This window comes from Camponotus vicinus, unplaced genomic scaffold (genome assembly GCF_025532165.1).
Source record: "Camponotus vicinus isolate PSW18456_S1 unplaced genomic scaffold, iyCamVici1.0 SCAF_1, whole genome shotgun sequence".
NCBI classification, from domain to species: Eukaryota; Metazoa; Arthropoda; class Insecta; order Hymenoptera; family Formicidae; genus Camponotus; species Camponotus vicinus.
Window position 1 is genome coordinate 39372298 of NW_028141945.1, and position 26821 is coordinate 39399118.

General features: G+C 35.5%; 3 protein-coding genes and 1 long non-coding RNA gene across 16 annotated transcripts; 3 read left to right on the plus strand and 1 right to left on the minus strand.

The window, feature by feature from the left end:
- Positions 1-396: 396 nt before the first annotated feature.
- LOC145967046 (uncharacterized) lies at positions 397-5775 on the plus strand. Its single transcript, XM_083091640.1, has 6 exons — positions 397-731; positions 1928-2183; positions 2463-2635; positions 3426-3692; positions 4329-4602; positions 5079-5775. The coding sequence occupies exons 1-6, from the start codon at positions 624-626 to the stop codon at positions 5435-5437; spliced, it is 1437 nt and encodes a 478-aa protein (XP_082947766.1). The 5' UTR covers positions 397-623; the 3' UTR covers positions 5438-5775.
- On the minus strand, positions 4206-10380 carry Thoc6 (THO complex subunit 6). 10 transcript variants are annotated; one of them, XR_014437281.1, is made up of 9 exons: positions 10237-10380; positions 9663-9778; positions 9247-9474; positions 8694-8861; positions 8445-8607; positions 6840-7076; positions 6685-6748; positions 5041-5444; positions 4206-4620 (listed from the first exon to the last, which is right to left on the minus strand). XR_014437281.1 is itself a non-coding variant. In XM_083091667.1 (7 exons), the coding sequence occupies exons 1-7, from the start codon at positions 10273-10275 to the stop codon at positions 6638-6640; spliced, it is 1062 nt and encodes a 353-aa protein (XP_082947793.1). In that variant the 5' UTR covers positions 10276-10380; the 3' UTR covers positions 6617-6637. The 10 variants fall into 10 exon arrangements, 7 of the variants coding, with proteins under 7 accessions (XP_082947793.1, XP_082947843.1, XP_082947838.1 ...); XR_014437280.1 differs by having other exon boundaries at positions 4206-4626; XR_014437279.1 differs by having other exon boundaries at positions 4206-4626; positions 5037-5444.
- An 863-nt stretch (positions 10381-11243) lies between these two features.
- On the plus strand, positions 11244-16077 carry Got2 (glutamate oxaloacetate transaminase 2). Its single transcript, XM_083091653.1, has 8 exons — positions 11244-11611; positions 12178-12334; positions 12581-12709; positions 12782-13003; positions 13396-13552; positions 13841-13939; positions 14113-14429; positions 14815-16077. Exons 1-8 carry the CDS (start codon positions 11526-11528, stop codon positions 14935-14937), a joined length of 1290 nt encoding a protein of 429 aa, XP_082947779.1. The 5' UTR covers positions 11244-11525; the 3' UTR covers positions 14938-16077.
- An 8711-nt stretch (positions 16078-24788) lies between these two features.
- Positions 24789-26326, plus strand: LOC145977610 (uncharacterized). 4 transcript variants are annotated; one of them, XR_014440582.1, is made up of 3 exons: positions 24789-24820; positions 25386-25570; positions 26068-26326. It is a non-coding gene; the product is annotated as an uncharacterized LOC145977610 (long non-coding RNA). The 4 variants fall into 4 exon arrangements; XR_014440583.1 differs by lacking the exon at positions 24789-24820 and adding an exon at positions 24864-24975; XR_014440584.1 differs by lacking the exon at positions 24789-24820 and adding an exon at positions 24987-25015.
- The last annotated feature ends 495 nt before the right edge of the window (positions 26327-26821 follow it).

Genomic DNA, 26821 nt, shown 5'->3' on the forward strand with positions numbered 1-26821 from the left:
GTACCGGTTATGCAATTATTCTAAAAAGATTTAGTCTTTTTTTGTGGCAATGCGAACATATATTCAAACTATGTGTAATTAAAAATTTATAAATTTAATTTAATTTATATCATAATTAAGTTATTATAAAATTTAATTTTTATCACACCCATATGCGCTTACGCACATGTATATATAATTTATAATTAGAGAAATAAACTATATTCTCTATAAAAAACTTAAAAAATTCAAATTGTATGATTACATGTATATTCAAAATAATGATTACAGTTGTATGCAAATTTTTACATAGTTGTATAAGCAAATATTGATTAATTATATTTGCCCACGTTAATATTTGTAACAGATAAATAGCGCAGATTTATTCACAAAGAGAAAAAAATAATAAAATAGTACAAAAAGTGCAGCAGTAAAAGTTTTATATTTTGAGAATATGTCCTTTAATCGTTGAGAAAAATTGAAAGAATCTTTCAAAGAAGATAAAACTGATGACATACAAATGATGGCAATTTGAGAACGCCAAGATCTTTTAATATTATCCGCGCGACATATAGAGCGGAAGTGAAGCAAGAACGACAAGAAGATAAAGTGAAAGAAAGAAAAGTAAAAATAGATAAAAGTCGATGGCAATGAATCGGAGGGGAACAAGAAGGGAACGAGAGGTTAAGACTACAAACTCTCGGATGAACTTTCGGTACGAAGAGGAAGAGAGCACGTGGAGGAAGTGGCAGGCAAGGATATACTCGGGGTCAATGGGGTTAAATATTCCGTGGAGAGAAACTTCACCGTTTTGTGGTGAAGCTCCAAGAAAACATAGAAATGTTATCTTTATATGAATTCTGAATATATATGTGATATTTTCTTTTTACGCTTGTATAAGATAAATGAGTAGTAAAAAAATCATGAAAAAGTTATTGCGTCAGAATATTTTATATTTGATTTATACTCGTATTTGTATCATATTATTGTATATTTATTATTTAACACATTCTCTCTTTTGGTTAATCTTACTTGGTTAATTTGGATTGTATTTTCTCTTGTAAGAGAAATATTTACTTTCCATTGATGCTAAGATTATTTTTATACTCATATTTTATATTGTTTTTTTTTTAATTTGCTTCCTTGATTATTATTAGAAATTGATTCCTCTCTCTTCGTTAAATTTTTTTATATATGCATACATAGACGCGCGCAAGCGTGATCATGTGTGATGTGTGTGTGTATTTTCCATTTTATATAGCATTTACGATATCTGAAAATTGTCGTTCAGCATGTAAAATATACCTTTAACATGCATCAACGAGTTTGTCGGAACTGCAGAGTGATGTTTGCTAATTGTTAAATACAGAATGAAAATTCCGTGAAAGAAACCAAACTTTTCATCGATTGAGAGACAGACATATGAAGAGAATCATTTCGGAGTGTGCGTATGATGCACAATGATCTACAATATTATACGATTATACCTCGCTCATAAGATTGCGAATTCCCCACCCTTGCTCAGATCTTTTGTTAGTTGATGCCGATAATCAAAATAGTCGATTTCATTAATTGTCGCTTCAACTCATTCTCGTTTCACTCTCATTGTCGATGAACTGCTAAACACTATTCACTATCTACGCCTTTGTCTTGTAAAATCATAACCGATTCCGAGTTAAATCACTATATAATCGGAAAATACAAATTACATGTTGTATTACGCTTCCAAGTGTAATATATATGTACACAGTCAAGCTATTTGTTTAATATTCTTTGAATAAAATACTCATACATTTTTACAGATTAAGCATTAACGAGCATATACGTATAGATAGCAAAGATTTTGATAAAAAGACTTCTAATTAATATAAATAAATTTTTTGTATGTCTAGTATATTTTTACTTTTGCGTGTTATCAATTTTGATTGATGGAGAACGTATTTTCTAGGAACATGGCTGTTCGTTGCAAACGGTGGACCTGGTGGCGGACTGTCCAAATTTGCAAATTGTGACAGGTGGCTCAAGATCGCCGTCATCCTCAAACTCATCCACATTGCCGTCTTCGACGTTTACCACGTCGGTGACGAGCATGGGGCAACGACCGAGCGCCCTGTTGCGCCCCAAGATTTCGTTAACTTGGGTCCTACGTGGACAACAGCAATCTGAGTCGAACGGCACTTATCCGATCGCTAATAGCAACGGAAGTAAAATCCCTTTATTCTATTTCTTTATTCTTACTACGTTCTTTAAATTTGAATTCTTTAAGTTTATTTTGTCGTTAGCGAAGAAAAAACATATTTTGCAATTGCAAATTATTACGTATTAAAATTATTTTAACAGTTATATTATCGATAACTCTTAAAAAGGAAACTAGAATTTTTGTATCAATCGTTTTATAACACAGAAATGACATCTTTTACAATATTGTATAATATTGTCTATATATGTTAATAATAAAATTACACAAATTCTTATTCATGAAGATACGTACAGTGATCGAGATCTTTTATCGCGCGACAGCAAGGAAAGGTCTTCGGGAAGAAGCGTTAAATGCTTCAAGGAGAAGCATGCTACTAACAAGGAGAACATTGAGTACAAGAAGAGCGCTGAGAAGCGCGAAAAGAAAATTCTACACAGACTCGAAAAAATCGAAAAGGTAATCGTACATATAATTTCAATCCGAATAAACTTTTTTAAATAACTTGTTTTTGCACAAAATTTTCGATAATTTATTATTAATATCAATTACATTCCGATGATATATATATTTCTCGTGCTTTAAACAATTACTTCAGTTTTTCACATTACATTATTTCTTTTGAAAATCATATATTAAATAATTTGTCAAATGTGTAAGATTATTGTAAATATATTGTGTAAAATTGTTTTCTAAAACAAATGTTATTTCTCTTTATACACAAGAATTTTTATTATTGATAATTTTTTTATTAGTAATTATTTGATTGTAACTAATTGTAGCTTATGTAATTATATATTTTTTATACTTTAATCTTTTATAATAACAATTTATTTTTATTCTGAAAATTATATATTAAATAATAATTTTTTTGAGGTAATATTTGTATCGAATCTCTCCCTTTCTCTTCAATCGAAATATTTAAAATAAATATTTCAAGGGATTAACAATTAACCTACTTTATTTTGCAAAATTGATAATAAGTTTTGACAAGCAATTTAGGAAATATAGGATTGTTCTTTGTATTTAATAATAAAAAATATTTAAATATTTGTCAAATGTACAGTTGTATTTTTATTAAATAAAAATTTATGATTCAATTGGATATTTATTATAGTGATATCATAATATTTATTGTTGTTACATTTTCGTGTTACCTTATATTCGTTATCCTGATTTTATTATTAGCGAATATAGTATAATTACTTTTTCTATTATTAATTCTCCTAAATATATATCTCTTTTTAAGATCGGCAAAGAATCGATCGGTGAAAGACGATTGGATAATACATTGGAAAAGCACTTTGATGAAGAATTTGTCGGTCTGAAAGAAATAAAAGAAAAGGAGAAAGTGAAGCGAACTATATCTGAGCCTTCTCTAATATCTCACGAGTCGATGTCAGCATGTAGCGGACGAGAAAAGCACCGGCATAGACGAACCAAACGTTCGTACAAGCCTAGATTACCCAGTAGATTTGGTTACGAGATCGCCGATTTGGATGCCTTCTTGACTAAGGTTTTTTTTATTATGCATTTCTAATTCTCTTATTCTTTTAATATAGTCAATGTTTTATTCCTAATAAATATATATTAATATATTTGTAGCATATGTATGCAAAATCAATATATTCAATATACGTATATATTCAATGTATCATCAAATTTCAGAGAAATTTAATAAAGTTCTGTTTTTAACAAAAATATTGTAAAAACTTTTTTAATCAACATATTCATATTTTAGAATCATATTCTGAAAATTAAATATTAAATAAAAATTTTAATGAAGTAAAATCTATAAAATACGTAAAATTGTAAAATTAAGCGAAGAAATTTCCGCTTTCAATCTTTCTCAAATCTTTATATTCTTAACTTTATAACTTAACATACTTAATTTACTATAACTAAAGAATTATATATTAAAATAAATTTAATTGAAATGATAAATAATACGATATATTCTATTTATATAATTATCTTTCTATTTTGTTGTATAATTATATATATATAGTTATCTTTCTATTTTATAATAATAGAATAATTCAATCTCCTCTAAAAGATATCTCATCTCTTTAGTTTCTACTACATTTAGGACATTTTTTATAACAAGATATAAGAAGAATACACTACAATTTATATAAAATCTCAATCTTAGGCATCTATAGAAAGACCGGCGAACATTCCAGTCGTCCTATCTTTTCCATCAGTATTATATCAGACTCAAGGCGGTATTCAAGATGAAATGGCTCTTCCTTTGGGTACAGTCGTAAATGCTATTTTTAAGAACCAGGCCTGGTTGTATGTTCAAACTCCTCACGGCCAGGAAGGTTATGTCGGTTACGCCGCTTGTTTGCCTTTGGGAATTTTACCGCATCCCACGCAAGGACCTTGCTGGGAGGATTCTACCGATATTTTTCCCCGACCTCTCGGTGAGCAAAATTTCCATCCTAAAACTCAAAAATATAAAAGAAACCTTAACAATATAAAGAGCATTTACTCTTTTACTGCCATTATACTCAAATTTACATCATATATATTTTAAATGTATATAATTTATATTTGACATGTTCTTTCTTAATTCAATTTTATGTGTGTGTGCGCGCGCGCGCCCGCGCGTGTTTAAAAAGCAATTTCTATTTTATGGAATACATGTTAAGTCATTTTGTAATACACGGAGTGTCTCGCTAATGCTTCGCATGAACTTGGCGCGAGACACTACCGTGTCTCTTGATATGTTCATAATAACAATTATATATAATTATATAATATTTTACATGGTAACAGTAGAAAATAATTTTATTTGTAATTTGATTCATAATTTTATCTAAGATTTATAAAAAGAGACTTAAAATATTTCACTTACTAACTTTTTAATTTCCCTAATTTGTTTCTCTATCTTTTTCAGGAAATATGACGGATATAGAGAAATTGCGAGACACCAGATCGGAATGCGGGGCAAGTCGCGGCCGTCAGAGCGGCAGAGTCAGACGATGTATGAGAGACGCGGTGTCGGCGTGTGGTGAGCGTAGTGTCGATCGATTGTATTTGAGGGCGGCGGCAAACGCACGCATCAAGGGTTCCCGGCACACGCTGCTAGTGATCAGGACTGATTACGAGGCAGAATCCACAAATGCTCTGACCGTTTCCAAAGGCGATGTGGTTGCTTTGTTGAGCGATCACATAAGTGATTGGTTCTGGGTACGTTCTAGGGATGGTAAGGAAGGATTCATCCCTGCTGTTGTTGCTGGTCACGGCTTTCTCTGATTATTTTCTGTTAAATAAGATTTATTTAACGGTGGCGGACAGTTCATGAAATTTATAGAACTTATGTGTGTATGTGTGTGTGTGTGTATATACATATTTTCGATCTATTATGTATATCCTCGCAATAATATCGTAATTATTAAATTATTCTATTAATAAATCATTCCATATAATATATAATACAAAAAATTTTAGTGTTTTATTTTTTGGAATATAATTGTAATTTAACAATAAATAAATTTTTAGTATCTTTATATCTTCAATTATAATTTAAAGAAATTATAACTTCAGTATTTATTTTAATATAATATGCATTTGTATATATGTATTGAAGAAATATCATGTTTATAATATAAAAAATAATTATTCTTTCTTATTAATCATAGTATGAAATGTTTTTTATCACATAATTATCCATGCATAGGATCAAGTCTTGCATAATCAATCTAAAATGATTTTTTATTAATGATTTTATATTTTTATTGTTAAATTTATATCTTCAATTTTTTTATTGTTACTCTTCTTTATTTATTCTTTAATTTTAGCGATGTAATGAATTGTGTTTCAGTAAAGAAGAATACAAAGTCAATCATTATTGAATTTTATTAAATTTTTAAAAATTAAACCATGTGTTTCGAAGACATAATATTAGTCCGAGTTTTATGGTATAATCGAATTTTTCTCTTTTTTTCTTTAATATATCGAAATATCAGCATGACAGAGAAAAATTTTTGCCTAGAATTAAATTTCTATGAAATCATAGTTAAAACTGATTTAATTTATATGTACAACTATTTAAACTGCGAAATAATTTGTCAACATGTTAAAATTAATCATGCAATTTTAAATAACATGCGCTTTGATTCTTCCAAATTTAATCAAATTACTCTTGCAAATCAATGGTTTTAAATTATGCTGTCATACACTTGCTCCATGATTTGATGCGAAATTTTAGCAACACTTATTTACATTATCGGATCTTTATTTCATCAGTTACATTTCTTTGTATACTTTTTTGTACAATATTTATATTTAAGTGCAAAAAAAATCAAAATGAGAGAAATATCCAGAGAAGGAAAAAAAGAAATGTAAAAGATGTTAATAGGAAAACAAATTAAGTTTATCATTTTGGAGAGAGAAATCCTTTGTATATTTGTATAAAAAAAGAATTGTATCACATAAAGAAATTTGTATATTTTATTACAATATATTTATTACAAGAAACGCATTTCTGGCATTAATCATACCTGTTTCATCCGTCTGCTCGATTATGAAATTAAAATTCTCATGCGATACCCATTTTGTAGAATTCTAAATATTATGCAAATTTAAGCATCATTTCACGATAATTGAAATTCGTACTGATATCTATAAAATTCGAGGAACCAGCTGCACAGAGTACCTTATGGGGTGTTTCTTGATGTACTATACTATATACAGTGAGACTCGAGGTCGGTACTTTGGCTAGGACCTCGCCCTGATATGTCATATGATAAACATGGGCGGCCGCACCACCGGCAATCACGCGTTCCTCGTAGATTTCTGCCACATGTATCCCTTGATCAGCCAGATCAAAAATTGTCGCCGCCTCCATCGTTCGCATGTGCCACAACGATAGACTAGGCCCACCACCACATAGCTAGAATTAAGTGAATAATTAATATTCAAAAATATATTTAAAAAAATCTTTAAATTAAAAAATTTTTAATGGATAAAGCAATGCAAAGAATATAATTTGGTTGGTTACAGGTTTTTTGTCTCTTTTTAATTAAATTTAATTATTAATATTTAATTTAATATCGCTTTTTCTCTTTCTCTTTCTTTTATAATTTAATCTTTATTCTGTAACCATAGAGTTATAAATCTTTTTGTAATAAAAATTGACCCTCAATCATAATTATAATGCATTTTGGTTCTTCCTCGATTACATATCAATTTTATAATTGTTTTTATATAAGGACGAGTCAAAAATTATCCATATATTTTTGCAATTTATTATAATTACAATCATAAACGTCTATATATATATATATATATATATATATATATATATATATATATACACACACACACACACACACACACACACATAATATATATAAAAATTTATGATTATAACAGAGAATTTACAAACGCATTATTTTTTTACATCTGTAAAATTCTCTTGCTTTTAAATGCACTTGATCCAGTGTTTCCACAGCATATAAAGAGTTCATAACTATGAGCATTCCACAAGTCCGCTCATGTCTTCAGAAACAAATATTTATAGTTGCTCTGTCAGTAGCGTACGTACTCGTACTGCGTCATGTTGGTATGTAGGCAATTGATTAATTTGAAAGGAACAAGTTCAGGGCTGTGCAATAGATGTACAGATGTATAGTCTAGGAAACTTCAAACCTCAAGTTTGAAGAGTTTTAAATGTCTGAGCTTCACAATTTTCTATAGACCAATATATAAAAAATATAGTGTATAAGTGACTGATAGCGTGATAAAAAACATTCTTTTCTGAATACATAAACAGACTTGTGCAATGCAGGATCAAATGCAGTGAAAAACAAAGGAACTATATAGAAAAATGATGTGTTTGTGAGTTGTCTGTTGTAGTTGTAATAAGTTGCAGAAATAAAACGTACGGACTAAACTCTATTTATCGAGGGAACGATTCATGGTAAGGAATTAAAAAAAGACCAAATGAAAGTTACATTAGTAATTAGAGTGATTTTTCGCTTTGTCTTTCTCAATTAATCAAGTTGCCAAAAAACAGCCCATGATTAAAATGTGCAAAATACTCTGCAAAGTGTTAAAAATATTAAATATTTTCACATGATTAAAAATTAAATTTTTATCTCGGGCAAATATGCAGCTTAAAAAATTTTAAATATATATATATATATTTTTTTTTCTCATTTTTTATTATTTATATATTATTCTTTTCTTAATTTTTATTATTTACATAAAAAATATATATATACATATTTTTTTTCTTATTTTTCATTATTATACATACCAACCAATCTTCCGTAAAATCAACGGTACCAATCCACTTTCCAAGTCGCGGTCGAGCAACTTTATCTATTAAATGAGGTGTTAATACATTAGTATTCTCTCTCTTACGCAAATCCCATAATCTCACAGAACCATCTTCGCTGCAAGAAGCAAGCTGATTATCCCTGAAATTAATAAAACTCTTTTAATTATTTAAAAATCCAGTACTTTTCTGCAACTTATTATGTATAGATAATTAAAAGATAATTACATTACAGCAAGGCAATGTATATAATCCGTATGGCCTTGCAGGCTTCTCAAAATTCTTCCATCTTCCAAATTTACAATATATATGTTATTATCACCACAACCAGCATACAGTAAATGATCTACTTTTGAATACACCATATAATTTATGTCTGGCTTATCATAACTATCTCTGGAAAGTCAATAGTAAATTAATTTTACATATAAATATTGTATAAAAATTATCTAATTTTGATTAATATAATTTGTATTTAATATTTTTTTCAAAGAAAAACAAATATATATACAGGTATGTATCTACATGTATGTACGCAATGATAATTTTTTATACAATAACTTTAGAATAATTTTATAATAATAATAGTCAACAGTAATAATTTATTATATATCATTAACTACAGTTTATTATTTATGCTTCTCATATATTTATAAAATAACAATAGAATAATAGAACAATTTTTGTATTTTCAATTATAATTTAAAAATATAATTTATATAAAATGCTGACAACAATGACACATATTTTATTTTAGTTGTATTCTTTTATTTCCCCTTACTTATTAGCAGGAATTTGTATATTCCAAGAAGCTTTACTCTTAGGAACTTTATTCGAATTTATCATTTTCCAATCCCATCCTGATATTTCACCATGTGTTCCTGTTACAAAGAAATTCTCGATGGAGAGCATGCATGCAATTTCTTGTTCCGGATGCGCAGCAAACCGATAATTAGGTCCTTGTAATTCATTATCCTCTATCTTGTTAGGTCCCAAAATCTTTGACAGACTAAAAATTTAAATTTATATAATAAATTTTTATTTAATCCGAAAATTAAATGTTTACTTAATTTTATAAAAATAAGAATAAAACATAATGTATATGTATAATTTATTATTGTATTAAACATGTGAATTATTATTTCTACATTAATAATATTATTCTATGTTATATATTTTGTGAAAGAATTTACTTACTCAAATACTGATACATCTCCGTAAATATTGCCAGCCAGTAAATAATTTCCATCGGGAGAAAACGTTTGTGATAATACGGTATTATAAATTAATTTCTTGTCTGAAGTTTCTATCATCTTTTCCACAATTTATATATCAATCGCTTTTTTAACATAAAGTAAGATTACTCTAATTCGTGAAATTTAGATTAGATTAGCATTAAATTAACATAACCTGTTGATACCAAAACGTATCAAGAAATGTTTAAAAATTTTGATTAAATCATTTAAATACATTGGCTGTGTTCAGCAGGAAAAGCTGCTTTGCAACTGTTGTAAAATTCGTGAATCTGATTGGTGTATGCTCTTAGATTCAGTCAAAATTAAGAGCATACACCAATCAACAGTTGCAAAGCAGCTTTTTCTGCTGAACGCAGCCATTGTGAGCAAAAAAAACAAAGCATACGTAGAGGTCTAAATATCAGAGAGGCGCCAACTCGTGCCTCCTTTTGATTGGTGGTGAGCTATCCGTTCTTAAGATGGCGGCTACGGTGACAAAGTGGGAGTAAACCTAGAGAATACTAAGGTAAACTAACCTGCGATTTACATGGACTAATACTGAGGCCGGTATTCATAGTCCGTTCTTATATTTAAGATTGTCTTAAGAACCCATTCAACCAATCAAATAGCTGCAATGCGGTCATTGATTGGTTGAATGGGTTCTTAAGACGATCTTAAATATAAGAACGGACTATGAATACCGACCTGAAACACCGTCAGGGCCTGAGCAGAATGACTGCCTTATAATTTTAAGACTATGTTTTATGCCTTAAGTCTTTGTCTTAGGTAACGCACAATACTGTGTGTTATGTCTCGAGTCTTATGTATACGCGAACGTTTATTTCTTACAAACGTTCGCGTATACATAAGACTCGAGACATAACACACAGTATTGTGCGTTACCTAAGACAAAGACCTAAGGCATAAAACATAGTCTTAAAATTATAAGGCAGCCATTCTGCTCAGGCCCTCACTACCACTATAACATGACGTGCGTGTAGGATCTAAGATGGCGGCGCGGCGGCATGGTGGGGGTATGACAGAAGTTCGAATATAGCATTGACATATAAAGATCTGAACAGATTAAAGTTAATTATCCGGCCAAGAGGTCGATATTGGATCGTTTATATTATTTCTAGGTTACGTTCCAAAACGTCCTCTCCAAGGAAAATTTTACTCGATGGCCGTTCCGAAACTCTTTTAAGCCTTTCTGATTGGTTCAAATCGGCCATCGAGTAAAATTTTCCTCGGTTACTTACGTTTTGAAACGTAACCCTAATGTATGAGAATGAGAATAAGATTTTATGTGAGGTTAATTGTGTATGGAACAGTTATGTGCAATTGAAACTAATTTTATACTTTTTACATAAAGTATAAAAGGCCTATTATCATGATATAAGCACTCTTTGTATACTTTTTAATTTTTTACATTTTATACTTTTTTTATTTTTTTGTACTTGGAGGTACTCTTGAATTGTAGTATTGAGAATACTTGGTTATATATCCTTAGCATCCTAAGATACCGACGAGTCATTGTACTAATTGTGTGGAATATAACTACAATATAAAATTAGTTCCAATTGTGCACAACTGATGCATTAGAAATATCATGTCAAATTTCAAACGAGGCGCCGAAATGTCGGGGATTGGACAATATGGCCGATCCCCATCACGGTTATCATCACGCCGGAAAATTAACTTTATGCTCCGTCCAGATATTTATACATCAATGGATATAGTTCAGTCCAGTTGGCAGTTGACATTGAGGTGTCAAAATCGTGTCCAAAATTTAAAAAAGTTTTAACAGAATTGGGAAAAAAATAAAATGGCACATACTACGAAACTGTTCCTGACGACTAGCAAATTTCTGAAGAGTTGCAATTCTCTGCATGTGGCTGTGAGATTTTCTAGGTAAAATCCTTCAATATTCAGTATCTAATTGTAAGACGAATGACCTTTCGACCTTCGCAAAATTACTTTATATTGTTTTCTGTAGAAATACGATTAATAAGATAAATTTGTTATTTTAGAATCTTGATTATTCATGATTTAAATTAATTGCACCATTCACAATATGAAAGAGAAAGATTTAATTATTAAGATGTTTTATCAACTTAAATTCTATGCATTTATACTCCTTTTATTTGTACTTCTACACTTCTTTACTTTCTCTTACAAATTAAATATATATATGTGCACAATTTTATATATAAAAGAGCAAACAAAAATTTTTGTTTAGAAGTTTGTTACATGTTTTATAAGTTTTCATACTTTTATTATTTTATAATTTCTATTGTAATTTTCAACTTTTATTATTATTAATTTATGATATAATTTGTTAGCTGTATCCACTGCTTAACTTGTTCTTATAAATATTTTATTTTTTGATGGAAAATTTAAGATAATACTGTGTATTGAAAAACAGAAAAAGAATGAGGGAGAGTAAATTATAAGAAATAATTTTATGTATGTTACAGCTCATGGTGGTCTCATGTAGAAATGGGACCACCAGATCCTATTTTGGGAGTTACTGAGGCATTCAAAAGAGATCAAAATACAAAAAAGATTAATTTGGGTGTTGGCGCTTATAGGGATGACAATGGTAAACCATATGTTCTTCCTAGTGTTCGTAAGGTAAATATAAATAATTTGCTAATTCTATGAAAAAGATATACATATATATGTGTGTATATATATATATATATATATATATATATATATATATTTTATATTTATTTTATATATATTTTATATATATTATATTTTATTATATAACTTTATATATATATATATATATATATATATATATATATATATATATAAAGTTATATAATAAAATATAATTATTATAAAGCATAATCCCTATTTATCATGATATAGGCAGAAGAAAAAATTAAAATTAAAGATATGGATAAGGAATATTCTGCAATCTCTGGCAATGCTGAATTTTGTGAACATAGTATTAATCTGGCTCTTGGGGATGGAAATGAAATTGTCACAAATAAATTGGTGAATACAATACAATATTAAAGTAAAAGTAGAATAAAGCTATATTTAGCAAAATTTTGTTTCTTTTTGAAGAATGCAACAGTTCAAGGAATCTCTGGTACTGGTTCTTTATTTGTCGGGGCACAATTTCTATCTCGTCATTTTCCTGGTAACAAGGAAATTTATCTCCCAATTCCTTCATGGGGAAATCATAATCCTCTATTCAGACTTGCTGGCCTTACAGTCAAGACTTATCGTTATTATGATCCAAAAACTTATGGTTTGGATTTTAAAGGAGTAGTGGAAGATATATCTGTTAGTATAAACAAGATTTTTTAATAAGCACAACATTATTCTAATACTCGTATTAACAGAGAATGTCTAAAACATAAATGTTAGCCACAAAAAAGTTTATACATTAACTAATATACATTAACAATAATTAATGTTGCAATAATATTTGTATATTAATATCACGATTTATTAACGAATTATTAATATTTTTATTTATTAATACAAAAACATTTTAAATATTAATGATATTTTTAATAAATGATTATGTATAAATGTAAGTAATATATAATCGATAATAGAAATCTTACAAGAAATGTTGCATGTGTAAACTTAGTGTTTTATATTGCATTGTTAACATAATTCTCAAAAAATTAATATTTTATTTATCATTAATACGATGTATCTATCGACAGAATATTCCTGAGAGATCGGTTATCCTTTTGCATGCATGTGCTCACAATCCTACTGGTGTTGATCCAAAACCAGAGCAATGGGCACAATTGTCTAGTTTAATCAAGAAGAAAAATCTGTTCCCATTTTTCGATATGGCATATCAAGGCTTTGCCTCAGGTATTTTTGAGCTAAAAATTACTGATGATTCCTTTTTTTTTAATCCATATTTTCATAAATCAATGTACATTTGAAAACGATGCGAAAAACTCGATAATTCTTTTTAATGCACTAAAATTTAGGTTCTTTTAAAATTTAATATATTTAAAATATAGATGTAAATTTAATTAAAACTATTTTTTAAATAAAAAAATTTATAACAAAAATTTCTTAAATAAATTCGAAATCAAAATTACACATATATTTTATTATAATTGTTATTTTACTCTTTTAATCTATTTTTTTCAGGCGATCTTACAAGAGATGCCTTTGCAGTCAGACTGTTTATTAAAGAAGGACACGAGATTGCTTTAGCTCAATCTTATGCAAAAAATATGGGTCTCTATGGTGCGTACAAGAAATTTATCAAATTAAATATAAAAGAATATTGATATAATAGACGAATTATTAAAGTGTTAAGTTTAATAATTATATATGTATGTTTAAATTTTACTTGATATTTGATTTAACATATATATGAAAGAACAAACTTTTGCGAAATTGTTTTTTTATTTAATAAGGTGAGCGTGTTGGAGCATTTAGTTTAGTAGCATCTAGCAAAGAGGAGGCTGCGCGTATTTTGTCGCAACTGAAGATTATGATCAGGCCAATGTATTCAAATCCACCAATCTACGGAGCTCGTATAGTTAATGAAATTCTCAGTAATTCGGAATTGCGAAAGGAATGGTTGCGTGATGTTAAAGGTATGGCCGATCGTATCATTTCGGTTCGCACAAAACTTAGGGACAATCTAAAGAGAAACGGTAGTATTCGCGATTGGTCCCACATTACTGATCAGATCGGAATGTTCTGTTATACCGGCTTGAAACCAAATGAAGTAAGTGTTTTTTTTTTCATTAAAATAGTACTACAGATCTATGCACACACATTTGTATATTTATAATTGAGCATATAATTTAAATTAAATTAAAAATTGTCTTATGTATATATATGTGTGTGCGTGTGTGTGCGTGCGCGCGCGCGCGCGCGCGCACGTGTGTGAGTATAAATGCCTATTTATTTTATTATTATTTCAAGATATTGACATATATATTTATATACACATGAATATATACAAATGTGTTTAAATATACATGCTTTTGCAATATATGTATAAATATACTTGTGTATATATTTACATTTCTACATTTATAGATTTATATTCTTTTAAATATGAAAAGATTATTATTATTAATTTTACAACTTTGTTTATTTTGTAACAGGTGGAGAAACTCATAAAAGATTTCAGTATTTACCTCACCAAAGATGGCCGCATCTCTATGGCTGGTGTAACATCGAAGAATGTAGAATACTTGGCACAAGCAATACACGAAGTTACAAAGTAACTTCTGCTATAAAATTACTAAATATCACTATTATATCCGAGATTGTTTGATGCAATTGAATGCACGCGGGCAATGTATGTGATCAGAATGAACAATTGTAGCATTTAATCGGGATCATAGACAATATATGATAAATGAATTAGTAACCACACAGCATAGATAAAATAAATGAAAGTTCGATTTTTATTATTTTTATTATTAATTAATTAGACATCCTGCATTTTTACTTAAAGATTTATGAATATTATATTTCTTGCAACATTCTATGAATATATCACTAACAGAATTAATTTATTTACTATTATACAAAGCAATATCTCTAATTCTTTTTACACAATAGCAAATAGTTTATTTACCAATTTTTTTTATATTATATAATAATATAGTATACATTGTATCATATATATATATATATATATATATATGGTTCTGCAGGTCAGAATATAATGGAAAAATACATTTACTTTGTACTATTTGGAATATATATATATCTTTTTTCTTTACGTAAAAAGTATATATGATATGCTCTTAAAGAAAAAGAACTCTTTCCTATATTATCTGTGCTGTATGGAAATGGAATAATTGTGTTCTATAGCTTGTATCAGTTTGTTATATTGAAGAGAATATTGAATATTCATTGCAGTTGTATATGATAGAACAGTAGAAAGCATAATTTGTAAGACAATATTTCTTTGTACCTAGTTTTATTCTGATTTGCTTTGATCTATTTTAAAATCAACGATCAAAGATTTTTTAATTTTAAATTACTTTAATTTCTATATTTTCTCTAATATGTTATATGTCTAAAATTAAATTATCATTGCGTACTATCACTCACTTTTCCTAATATGATTATCCGATTTAAAATATAAATAGAAATGTAGAGAAAAATTTTATTTAGAAGTAAATAGTAAGTGTGAAGTGAAAGAATTTGAATGTATTTTATACACTGTTATATATGTATAAGAGTTACTAAACTACTTTGTATTAAGAAATATATATATATATATATATATATATATATATATATATATATGTATATATCTAAAAGTATAAAATTGGCTGAGGGAAAAAAGTGTATCTAGTTAAAAATATTGATATTCATATTTCTAAAGAAAAATAAAGATATTGAGATTCATATTTCTGAAGAGCTGATTTCTACAAAGTTAATTCAAAAAGCATTTGTATATTAAAAATTACATTTTAAAATTAGATAATCAAATGTAACCAACACATAATTCATATGTATTAATAATATAATTATTTACAATAAAATAAAAAAAATTTTGAAATTAGAAAATTAACTACATTGCATTTTCTAAGAATCAATATATGTATATAGTGTGTATCTGCATCTCCAGAATCTGAAGATTAAATTTTGTTAATATATTGATCCGTTAATTAAAATTTCTGATTACTTTTTAACAATTAGAGATTATCATATTGGAAATAAAAGTCCGATTTTTTTTTATGCTGAATCCAATTGTTCTTTTGCACGGTATAATTCGTATATTCATTCATGCATACATGTTAAAATACATGTTTATAAAATATATCGATATAATTTTTTTATTTTTAGGGGAAACGGAGTAAGATATACTTAATATTAATAATTAATATAATTCGTCATCACAAGTGTAAGACTTATTCTCGTTATAAGTGTAGGATATATGGGGGATAAATTCAGGATTGGGAAGTAACTCGTTACTTGTAACGAAGTTACAGTTATAGTTACTTTTTTTCGGTAACTCTAACTTAACTCGTTCCTTTTTTTCAATTTGTAACTGTAACTTAACTTAGCTACATATTTTCGGTAACTAGTAACTAATTTAATAATTACTTTAATAGTTACTTTATATATATATATATATATATATATATATATATATATATATATATATATATTTTAAATCTTTGCAAATCGTATTGGACCGCCTTGCACTTGCGCATAAACGCTTTTATCTATACTTTATGATTCAATGCATATATGCATATATTCTCTCATTTTTTATTAATAAAAATTTTAAACATATTGAATCATTTAACATATCTTAGTATTTCATGATATGTGTTACATATGTATTAATATGTGTTACATATCTTAGTATTTCATGATATGTGTTACATATGTATTAATCATTATAATATGTAGAGTATTTCATGTATGTTATAAATATTAAAAAAACTAACTAAAAAAATATAATAATAAATATTTGTAATTTGGATTATTCGTGATGTATATATATATATACATATATAAAAAATATAGTAAAAAAGTAAAGATTAATTATATACATATACTATCTATCTTAAAATAATGAAATTATAAGAGCGATGCAATAAAATTATATTTTTTATAAGTTTTCTTTTACATTAAATAAAAATTTTTGTTTATATTCAGCTGTTTTTAAATTAAAATAAAATATATATTTCTCTCTTTAAAGTGATGCCATTCTAAAATTCCCTATAATTTGCAAGAATTAAATTAATACCTTATAAGATTGTCATTAAATTTTTATTACTGCGTGCAGATTTAATATTTTTATTTCCATTCCAAGGAAGTAACTACAAATTAATGACTCATTACTTTTTAAGTAACTGTAACTGTAACGCGTTACTTTTCAGAATCGGTAACTTGTAACTGTAACTAATTACATTTTTTACTAAAAAAACTGTAACTGTAACTAATTACTTTTATAAAGTAACTTTCCCAACTCTGGTTAAATTTCTCTAATAATAAGGCACAAAATTTGGAGTCTGGATAATATATACTGGGGAACATGAGATATTTTAATTAGGCTCATATTAAATAAAAAAGTTTAACATTTCAAACGGTGAATTTATTCTAAAAAAAATAGGTTTATAGTATTTATAGTATTATAGCATTATTACAAACCATTGAACTATAGAACTAACTGGAATGAGCGCTCCTTTGTTACGAGCCGAGCCTGCCTGTGCGACGAAGGCCATCGCTATTTGGAATCGCTGTCTCTGTTACACTAACATGCTATAGTATATTTCTCCTATAGTTTTATGACGTACTATCTGTGTCCATACCTTAGTCAGTATATGTTCGAACAATGAATATATAAAAAATATTATTGTAATAAAATGGATTATTTAAGGAAATATAATGACGACAATAAAGGAAATAAAATAATGCTTTATTTTGTTAAATTTTTGGTGAAAAAATTCTGTACACAACTTTAATGCGCAGACGTATATTTTTAGCTAAGGTAATACATGAAAAAGAGAGACGGCAATACCAAATAGATACTGTCTCCCTCGGCTCGAGGTCACCGGGCAATAACAAAGGCAGCGCTCGTTCCAGTTAGTTCTATAGTTCAATGTTACAAACACATTATCCAGATAACTGCACATTTTTAACATCGCTGCCTCACCTATGTTTTCGATAAACATAAATTGAACAAAATGTGTCTTAAACAGAATATAAGAAAAATAAGACAAAAAATCAGTTTGTTTTACATTTTTGCGCAATAACGATCCCGTCCTAGGCGGGCCAAGGATAGCGTAGGATAAAATCGTTGACGCGTACTGTACGTATGTGTGTGTGCGTTTGCGCATGCGTGCGAGTTTGAGACTGCGTTTGCGCATGCGCGTGCGTATGAGAATGTGCGCGTAAGTTTGCGCATGCGACAGCGTTTGCGCGTATATATGCGAGATAGTTTTCGCATGCTCGTCCGCTTGCGCGAGGGTTTGCGTATACGCGAGACAACCAAACATAAACCTAATCCTGAACCTAATTTAGAACACAAACCTAAATTTAGCTCTGCGTTTCGAGATGCCGCGACATATCGCGACAGATCAAGCGATAGTTAAACCTAAATCATTCCTATATCGAGAATATAACTCTGTGTTACGAAATGTGGAAAAATTTATAACGTTACACAAATCGTGCAAGTATGCGCGGGGACGCATTTACGCATATGCCAACGTATGAGCATGCATATGTGTGGTCGCGTGTTATTGCGCATACGTGAGAGTAAAGGCCATCACACACAAAATTGCATAGCTGCATATGCATAGCATAAGACCATATGGACCAATGAGCATCGAGTATTAAATCGCCATATTGACTTACATAACATAATATTCGATGCTCATTGGTCCATATGGTTTTGTTATGCATATGCAGCTATGCAATTTCGTGTGTGACGGCCTTAGGCGGGCGTGCGTATGTGTATCGTATGCGCGCCAGTTCATCCATGCGCGCACGTCTGCTCATGCGGATACGACTACGCATGCGCAAGATAACCAAATCTAAACTTTCTCTAGATAGAGAATACCAACCTGCGACCCGAAATCTCGATATATCTCGCGAGATTACAGAACTTACGGCCCAGTTCCACAACTTACTTTAACCAAAGTTTAACTCGTTAAAGGAAGATTTTCATTGTGTCTCAAACCCATCATATCCAATCGAATGTCATACATCGGACATTGAACGTAATGTAAAATCTCTTTTAACGAGCTAAACTTTGGTTAGAATAAGTTGTGACCTTTGATTGAACTGGACCTAAATCATCCCTACAGCGAGAATACGGATCAGTGACCTCAGAACACGCGATATATCGCGAAAAAGTTAAATCGAAAACGACCCTAGAACGAGAATATCACCCAGGGGGTCTATTATGTATCTCGAAAGGAGTGAAAATGTGAAGTGAGCAAATTTACTAGATGTTGACTAATGAAATTATAAATATTCTAGTAAATTTGCTCACTTTTCACATTTTAACCGCATTCGAGATACATAATAGACTATCTGAACTAAGAGATATCGATAGATTTGCGCATGAGCATCCGTCTGTGCATGCGCGAAAGACTGCGCAGGCGCGTACGTCTGTACTTGCGCGTGAATTTATGGATGTTTCAACGCATGCGCGAAACGTATGCGCATGCGCGTGAGTTGCAAAAGCGTTTGCGCATGCGCGAACGACTGCGCATGTGCATAAGTTACGAGTTCGTCTACGCATGCGCGGAAGTTGCGGATGCGTCTGCGCATGCGGGAACGACAGCGCATGCGCGGGACACTTCGCGCATGCACGACTTTCTGCGCACGCGCGGTAGTCTTTTGGCACATGCGCGAGTTTCTGCGCATGCGCGGGAGTATTTCGCGCATGCGCGACCTTCTGCGCACGCGCGGGTGTCCTTTGGCGCATGCGCGAACTGCTGCGCACTCGCAGGAATCTTTTGATGCATGCGTGACCTTCTGCGCACGCGCGGGAGACTTTTGGCGCATGCGCGACCTTCTGCGTACGCGCGGGAGACTTCTAGCGCATGCGCGAACTTCTGCGCAAGCGCCGTAGTCTTTTGGCGCATGCGCGAGCTTCTGCGCATGCGCGGGAGTATTTCGCGCATGCGCGAACTTCTGCGCACGCGCGGGAGTCTTTTAGCGCATGCGCGAACTTCTGCGCACGCGCGTTAGTCTTTTGGCGCATGCGCGAACTTCTGCGCACGCGCGGGAGTCTTTTAGCGCATGCGCGAACTTCTGCGCACGCGCGGTAGTCTTTCGGCGCATGCGCGAGCTTCTGCGCACGCGCGGTAGTCTTTTGGCGCATGCGCGAGCTTCTGCGCACGCGCGGTAGTCTTTTGGCGCATGCGCGAACATCTGCGCACGCGTGGTAGCCTTTTGAAGCATGCGCGAGCTGCTGCGCACTCGCAGGAGTCTTTTGATGCATGTGTGACCTTCTGCGCACGCGCGGGAGTCTTTTGGCGCATGCGCGAGCTTCTGCGCACGCGCGGTAGTCTTTTGACGCATGCGCGAACATCTGCGCACGCGTGGTAGCCTTTTAGCGCATGCGCGAGCTGCTGCGCACTCGCAGGAGTCTTTTGATGCAAGCGTGACCTTCTGCGCACGCGTGGGAGGCTTTTGGCGCATGCGCGAACTTCTGCGCACGCGCGAAAGTCTTTTCGAACATGCGCGATCATCGACGCACGCGCAGGAGTCTTTTGGCGCATGTGCGACCTTCTGCGCAAGCGCGCGAGTCATTTCGTGCCAATGCGAACTTCTGCGCACGCGCAGGAGTCTTTTCGAACATGCGCGATCTACTGCGCACGCGCGGGAGTCTTTTGGCGCCCAAGCGAACTTCTGCGCACGCGCGAAAGTCTTTTCGAACATGCGCGAGCTCCTGCGCACGCGCGGGAGACTTGCAGCGCATGCGCGACCTTCTGCGCAAGCGCGCGAGTCATTTCGTGCCAACGCGAACTTCTGCGCACGCGCGAAAGTCTTTTCGAATATGCGCGAGCTACTGCGCACGCGCGGGAGTCTTGCCGCGCATGCGCGACCTTCTGCGCAATCGCGCGAGTCATTTCGTGCCAACGCAAACTTCTGCGCACGCGCAGGAGTCTTTTCGAACATGCGAGATTTACTGCGCACGCGCGGAAGACTTGCCGCTCATGCGCGACCTTCTGCGGAATCGCGCGAGTCATTTCGTGCCAACGCGTACTTCTGCGCAAGCGCAGGAGTCTTTTCGAACAAGCGCGATCTACTGCGCACGCGCGGGAGACTTGCCGCGCATGCGCGACCTTCGGCGCACTAGCTGGAGTCTTTTCGAACATACGCGAGCTACTGCGCACGCGCGGGAGTCATTTCGTGCCAACGCAAACTTCTGCGCACGCGCGAAAGTCTTTTCGAACATGCGCGGGCTACTGCGCACGCGCGGGAGACTTGACGCGCATGCGCGACCTTCGACGCACGCGCATGAATCTTTTGGCGCATGCGCGAACTTCGGCGCACGCGCGGGAGTCTTTTCGAACATACGCGAGCTACTGCGCACGCGCGGGAGACTTGCCGCGCACGTGCGATCTTCGACGCTCGCGCAGGAGCCTTTTGGCGCATGCGCGGCCTTCTGCGCACGCGCGGGAGTCTTTTGGCTCAAGCGCGACCTTCGGCGCACGCGCGGGAGACTTGCCGCGCATGCGCTACTTTCTGCGCAAGCGCGCGAGTCATTTTGTGCCAACGCGAACTTCTGCGCACGCGCGAAAGTCTTTTCAAACATGCGCGAGCTACTGCGCACGCGCGGGAGTCATTTCGTGCCAACGCAACCTTTTGCGCACGCGCGAAAGTCTTTTCGAACAAGCGCGAGCTACTGCGCACGCGCGGGAGTCATTTCGTGCCAACGCGAACTTCTGCGCAGGCGCGAAAGTCTTTTCGTACATGCGCGAACTACTGCGCACGCGCGGGAGACTTGCCGCGCATGCGCGACCTTCTGCGCAAGCGCATGAATCTTTTGGCGCATGCACGAACTTCGGCGCACGCGCGGGAGTCTTTTCGAACATACGCGAGCTACTGCGCACGCGCGGGAGACTTGCCGCGCATGCGCGACCTTCGACGCACGCGCATGAATCTTTAGGCGCATGCGCGACCTTCGACGCACGCGCGGGAGTCTTTTCGAACATACGCGAGCTACTGCGCACGCGCGGGAGACTTGCCGCGCATGCGCGACCTTCTGCGCAAGCGCGCGAGTCATTTCGTGCCAACGCGACATCTGCGCACGCGCAAAAGTCTTTTCGAACATGCGCGAGCTACTGCGCACGCGCGGGAGACTTGCCGCGCATGCGCGACCTTCGACGCACGCACATGAATCTTTTGGCGCATGCGCGACCTTCGGCGCACGCGCGGAAGTCTTTTCGAACATACGCGAGCTACTGCGCACGCGCGGGAGACTTGCCGCGCATGTGCGACCTTCGACGCTCGCGCAGGAGCCTTTTGGCGCATGCGCGGCCTTCTGCGCACGCGCGGGAGTCTTTCGGCTCAAGCGCGACCTTCGGCGCACGCGCGGGAGACTTGCCGCGCATGCGCGACCTTCGACGCATGCGCATGAATCTTTTGGCGCATGCGCGAACTTCGGCGCACGCGCGGGAGTCTTTTCGAACATATGCGTGCTACTGCGCACGCGCGGGAGTCATTTCGTGCCAACGCGAACTTCTGCGCAGGCGCGAAAGTCTTTTCGAACATGCGCGGGCTACTGCGCACGCGCGAGAGACTTGCCGCGCATGCGCGACCTTCGACGCACGCGCATGAATCTTTAGGCGCATGCGCGACCTTCGACGCACGCGCGGGAGTCTTTTCGAACATACGCGAGCTACTGCGCACGCGCGGGAGACTTGACGCGCATGCGCGACCTTCTGCGCAAGCGCGCGAGTCATTTCGTGCCAACGCGAACTTCTGCGCAGGCGCGAAAGTCTTTTCGTACATGCGCGAACTACTGCGCACGCGCGGGAGACTTGCCGCGCATGCGCGACCTTCTGCGCAAGCGCATGAATCTTTTGGCGCATGCACGAACTTCGGCGCACGCGCGGGAGTCTTTTCGAACATACGCGAGCTACTGCGCACGCGCGGGAGACTTGCCGCGCATGCGCGACCTTCGACGCACGCGCATGAATCTTTAGGCGCATGCGCGACCTTCGACGCACGCGCGGGAGTCTTTTCGAACATACGCGAGCTACTGCGCACGCGCGGGAGACTTGCCGCGCATGCGCGACCTTCTGCGCAAGCGCGCGAGTCATTTCGTGCCAACGCGACATCTGCGCACGCGCAAAAGTCTTTTCGAACATGCGCGAGCTACTGCGCACGCGCGGGAGACTTGCCGCGCATGCGCGACCTTCGACGCACGCACATGAATCTTTTGGCGCATGCGCGACCTTCGGCGCACGCGCGGGAGTCTTTTCGAACATACGCGAGCTACTGCGCACGCGCGGGAGACTTGCCGCGCATGTGCGACCTTCGACGCTCGCGCAGGAGCCTTTTGGCGCATGCGCGGCCTTCTGCGCACGCGCGGGAGTCTTTCGGCTCAAGCGCGACCTTCGGCGCACGCGCGGGAGACTTGCCGCGCATGCGCGACCTTCGACGCATGCGCATGAATCTTTTGGCGCATGCGCGAACTTCGGCGCACGCGCGGGAGTCTTTTCGAACATATGCGTGCTACTGCGCACGCGCGGGAGTCATTTCGTGCCAACGCGAACTTCTGCGCAGGCGCGAAAGTCTTTTCGAACATGCGCGGGCTACTGCGCACGCGCGAGAGACTTGCCGCGCATGCGCGACCTTCGACGCACGCGCATGAATCTTTAGGCGCATGCGCGACCTTCGACGCACGCGCGGGAGTCTTTTCGAACATACGCGAGCTACTGCGCACGCGCGGGAGACTTGACGCGCATGCGCGACCTTCTGCGCAAGCGCGCGAGTCATTTCGTGCCAACGCGACATCTGCGCACGCGCGAAAGTCTTTTCGAACATGCGCGAGCTACTGCGCACGCGCGGGAGACTTGCCGCGCATGCGCGACCTTCGACGCACGCACATGAATCTTTTGGCGCATGCGCGACCTTCGGCGCACGCGCGGGAGTCTTTTCGAACATACGCGAGCTACTGCGCACGCGCGGGAGACTTGCCGCGCATGTGCGACCTTCTACGCTCGCGCAGGAGCCTTTTGGCGCATGCGCGGCCTTCTGCGCACGCGCGGGAGTCTTTTGGCTTGTCACGTCTCAGTGACCAACTTTTCCCCTAGATGCCTCAGTTCCAGAGAAAAGTGCGCTCTCTTTGTTTTCAAGGCAACCTGCTTACACCGGCTATACCTTGGGGATGCCGAGAGCGAGGATCTGACTTATCGATTACTGAAAAATGTAAGGGAGCCGCGAAACTCTATAATTGGATGACTATAGAAATATATATTTGTATATGCAAAGGGTATCTATTAAAATGGGATTTCGATATTTTCTATCAAATCCATTAGCTGATCGATATCGATATTACCTGCGATATATTGATCTATGAATTCCAAGAGTATATCGAGAATTCGAGTTTGCTCCTCATCTGTTAGGGCGAAAAAATCTTTATTGTTGCAAGAAGGCTTCATTGGAGAGTCTGTAAGTAACTCTCTATTTCATACTGATTCTCCGGAAGTTGGGATTTTAATTGAGTTATCAGATCTATTGAACTTAATGAAGGGTTTTCAATCGTATCTTTATTTTTTATAATTTCCAAATAGTAATTATAGAAAGAGTCAAATTCTACGTTTGAGGTAACTATTTGAAGAAATTTCTGTGAAGTAAAATTTTCCGGTAAGTAAAAGAGGAATTTAGCCCTAGCCTTTAAAGCGGAGACAAAACTTTCTGGAAGGAAGACCCTTGTTTCTGATTTGACAAGGATACGCTTTGAGTTTAGTTCTAATCTCTTGATCCGACGGAATCGAGAAGCGTCACGATATTCACGGGTTATTTTTCCTGCTCTATGTCTTTTTCTTTTGAATTCTGACGATGGGGTTACCATTTAAAGAGATAATATTAATGTTAATATATATTTTTCTGGTAGGTAGAATATAGTACTGGTTGAGGAAAGTGGTATTTTATTTGCTCTTGTTATTATTTTTAACTGAATCAGCGTCAACGCACATTAGCACATAGTACGTTTATTCTTGTAATTTTGTTTTAGCTAAAACGTCAATGAAGGAGTAATTCATAAGGATATGTGGATGTCTCCGGCATGACCGTGGATGCCCGGGGACGATGGAACTTGAGGGCAGAATAAAGTTACGATAGCGGAAATTGCGTATAAGGGTAGGGAACTTAGGATGCTTCCGGCATGACAGTGGATGCCCGGCAGCGACGGAAGAATGGGTGAATGGATAATAAATTCTGTGCACAGCACCGCGAAGATGCTATACCTATGGGTGGAAAGACGTTTTATTCTAGTAGCGACGTTAGAAATTTATGCAAATCCAAATATCGTTGGTATTTCAATGAAGCGTCGATTAAGCGAATTGGTTTAGGATGTCGGATGCCTCCGGCATGACAGTGGATGCCCGGAGACGATGGAAATCTGGTTTTGGGGTAAAAAGTGGTAATGAATTTTTAAGAATAAAAATTGGAGTGTGAGGAGTTCTCCGGCATGGCAGAGGATGCCTGGAGATGAAGGAATCTTCAGAGAAGGGATGCTGCGACGCTCAATTGATGAGGGCGATTTTGGAGTTCTAATTAATTTTTGCTTTGACGCTTATCAGAATAGAATAACAAGTTAAAACAAGTTGCGCTGGAATAAGAGGGAGGAATACTGCCAGCGACGTGCTAGTGCTTGACAGTATGCTTGTTATTTAATTCTCAATGTTTTGTTTCAGGAAATGTCGTGAATGCAAGGAAGGTGAATATTATCGCACGAAAACAAGCATAAAATGGGACAAAAATCTGGTACTTACCACTCAGATGTCGATTTCGGTTGGTCTCGATCGCCTTCGTCTAAGCAAGGTCTGGGAATCTCCAAGGATTGACACAGTGAATTTGCACAAGTATAACTTCTTTATTTGAATTTTACTGAACGATATAGCAGATTGATACAAAGTATTAAATTTTAGTTGTAATGAGTTAAAGAATAATAAAGAATAACAGCAAAGTGATCACAACTAACAGCGAGTCTGCTATACTGACTAATTATTAATGATAGAATGAACCGCTCGCGCCTAGAATCCGGGGTTTATATACTAGCGATTCCGTTGTTCCTTGCATGATCTCTAGCTGTAGGAATCCTCGAGTAAGGTGATCTCTACATCGGATCACGTCGTTCTCGGAAGCACTACTGAATTACTTATCAATTGTTTTGACATAGATATCCTTTTCATAGAAGCGCGGCGGTGATCAAAGAGTAGTACGCGACTATTATCGGAAGTGTCGGTTGACATCTTCAAGAAGTCAATGTCCGATATGTTTATGACTTCCTCTTAAGTCACCTCACATGTCAAAACTATGCGCTCTTAATTTAATATCTATCATTAGCGGTGTTAGGATTACGGAATCATTTTACATGTATAACATCCTTTATATTTTAGAAAAGGTTCAGAAATTTACGGCTCAAGTTAGAATAGATTAATTTTAAGT

Coding starts and splice junctions, on each gene's coding strand:
- LOC145967046 (XM_083091640.1), top strand. CDS start 624: ATGGCAATGAATCGGAGGGGAACAAGAAGGGAACGAGAGGTTAAGACT. Junction 3,693..4,328: donor TGGATGCCTTCTTGACTAAG/GTTTTTTTTATT, acceptor TCTCAATCTTAG/GCATCTATAGAAAGACCGGC. Junction 4,603..5,078: donor TATTTTTCCCCGACCTCTCG/GTGAGCAAAATT, acceptor TATCTTTTTCAG/GAAATATGACGGATATAGAG.
- Thoc6 (XM_083091667.1), bottom strand. CDS start 10,275: ATGAATACCGGCCTCAGTATTAGTCCATGTAAATCGCAG. Junction 9,475..9,662: donor GGAGATGTATCAGTATTTGA/GTAAGTAAATTC, acceptor TTAAATTTTTAG/TCTGTCAAAGATTTTGGGAC. Junction 6,749..6,839: donor ATCAAGAAACACCCCATAAG/GTACTCTGTGCA, acceptor CATAATATTTAG/AATTCTACAAAATGGGTATC.
- Got2 (XM_083091653.1), top strand. CDS start 11,526: ATGGCACATACTACGAAACTGTTCCTGACGACTAGCAAATTTCTGAAG. Junction 11,612..12,177: donor GTGGCTGTGAGATTTTCTAG/GTAAAATCCTTC, acceptor TGTATGTTACAG/CTCATGGTGGTCTCATGTAG. Junction 13,940..14,112: donor AAAAAATATGGGTCTCTATG/GTGCGTACAAGA, acceptor TTATTTAATAAG/GTGAGCGTGTTGGAGCATTT.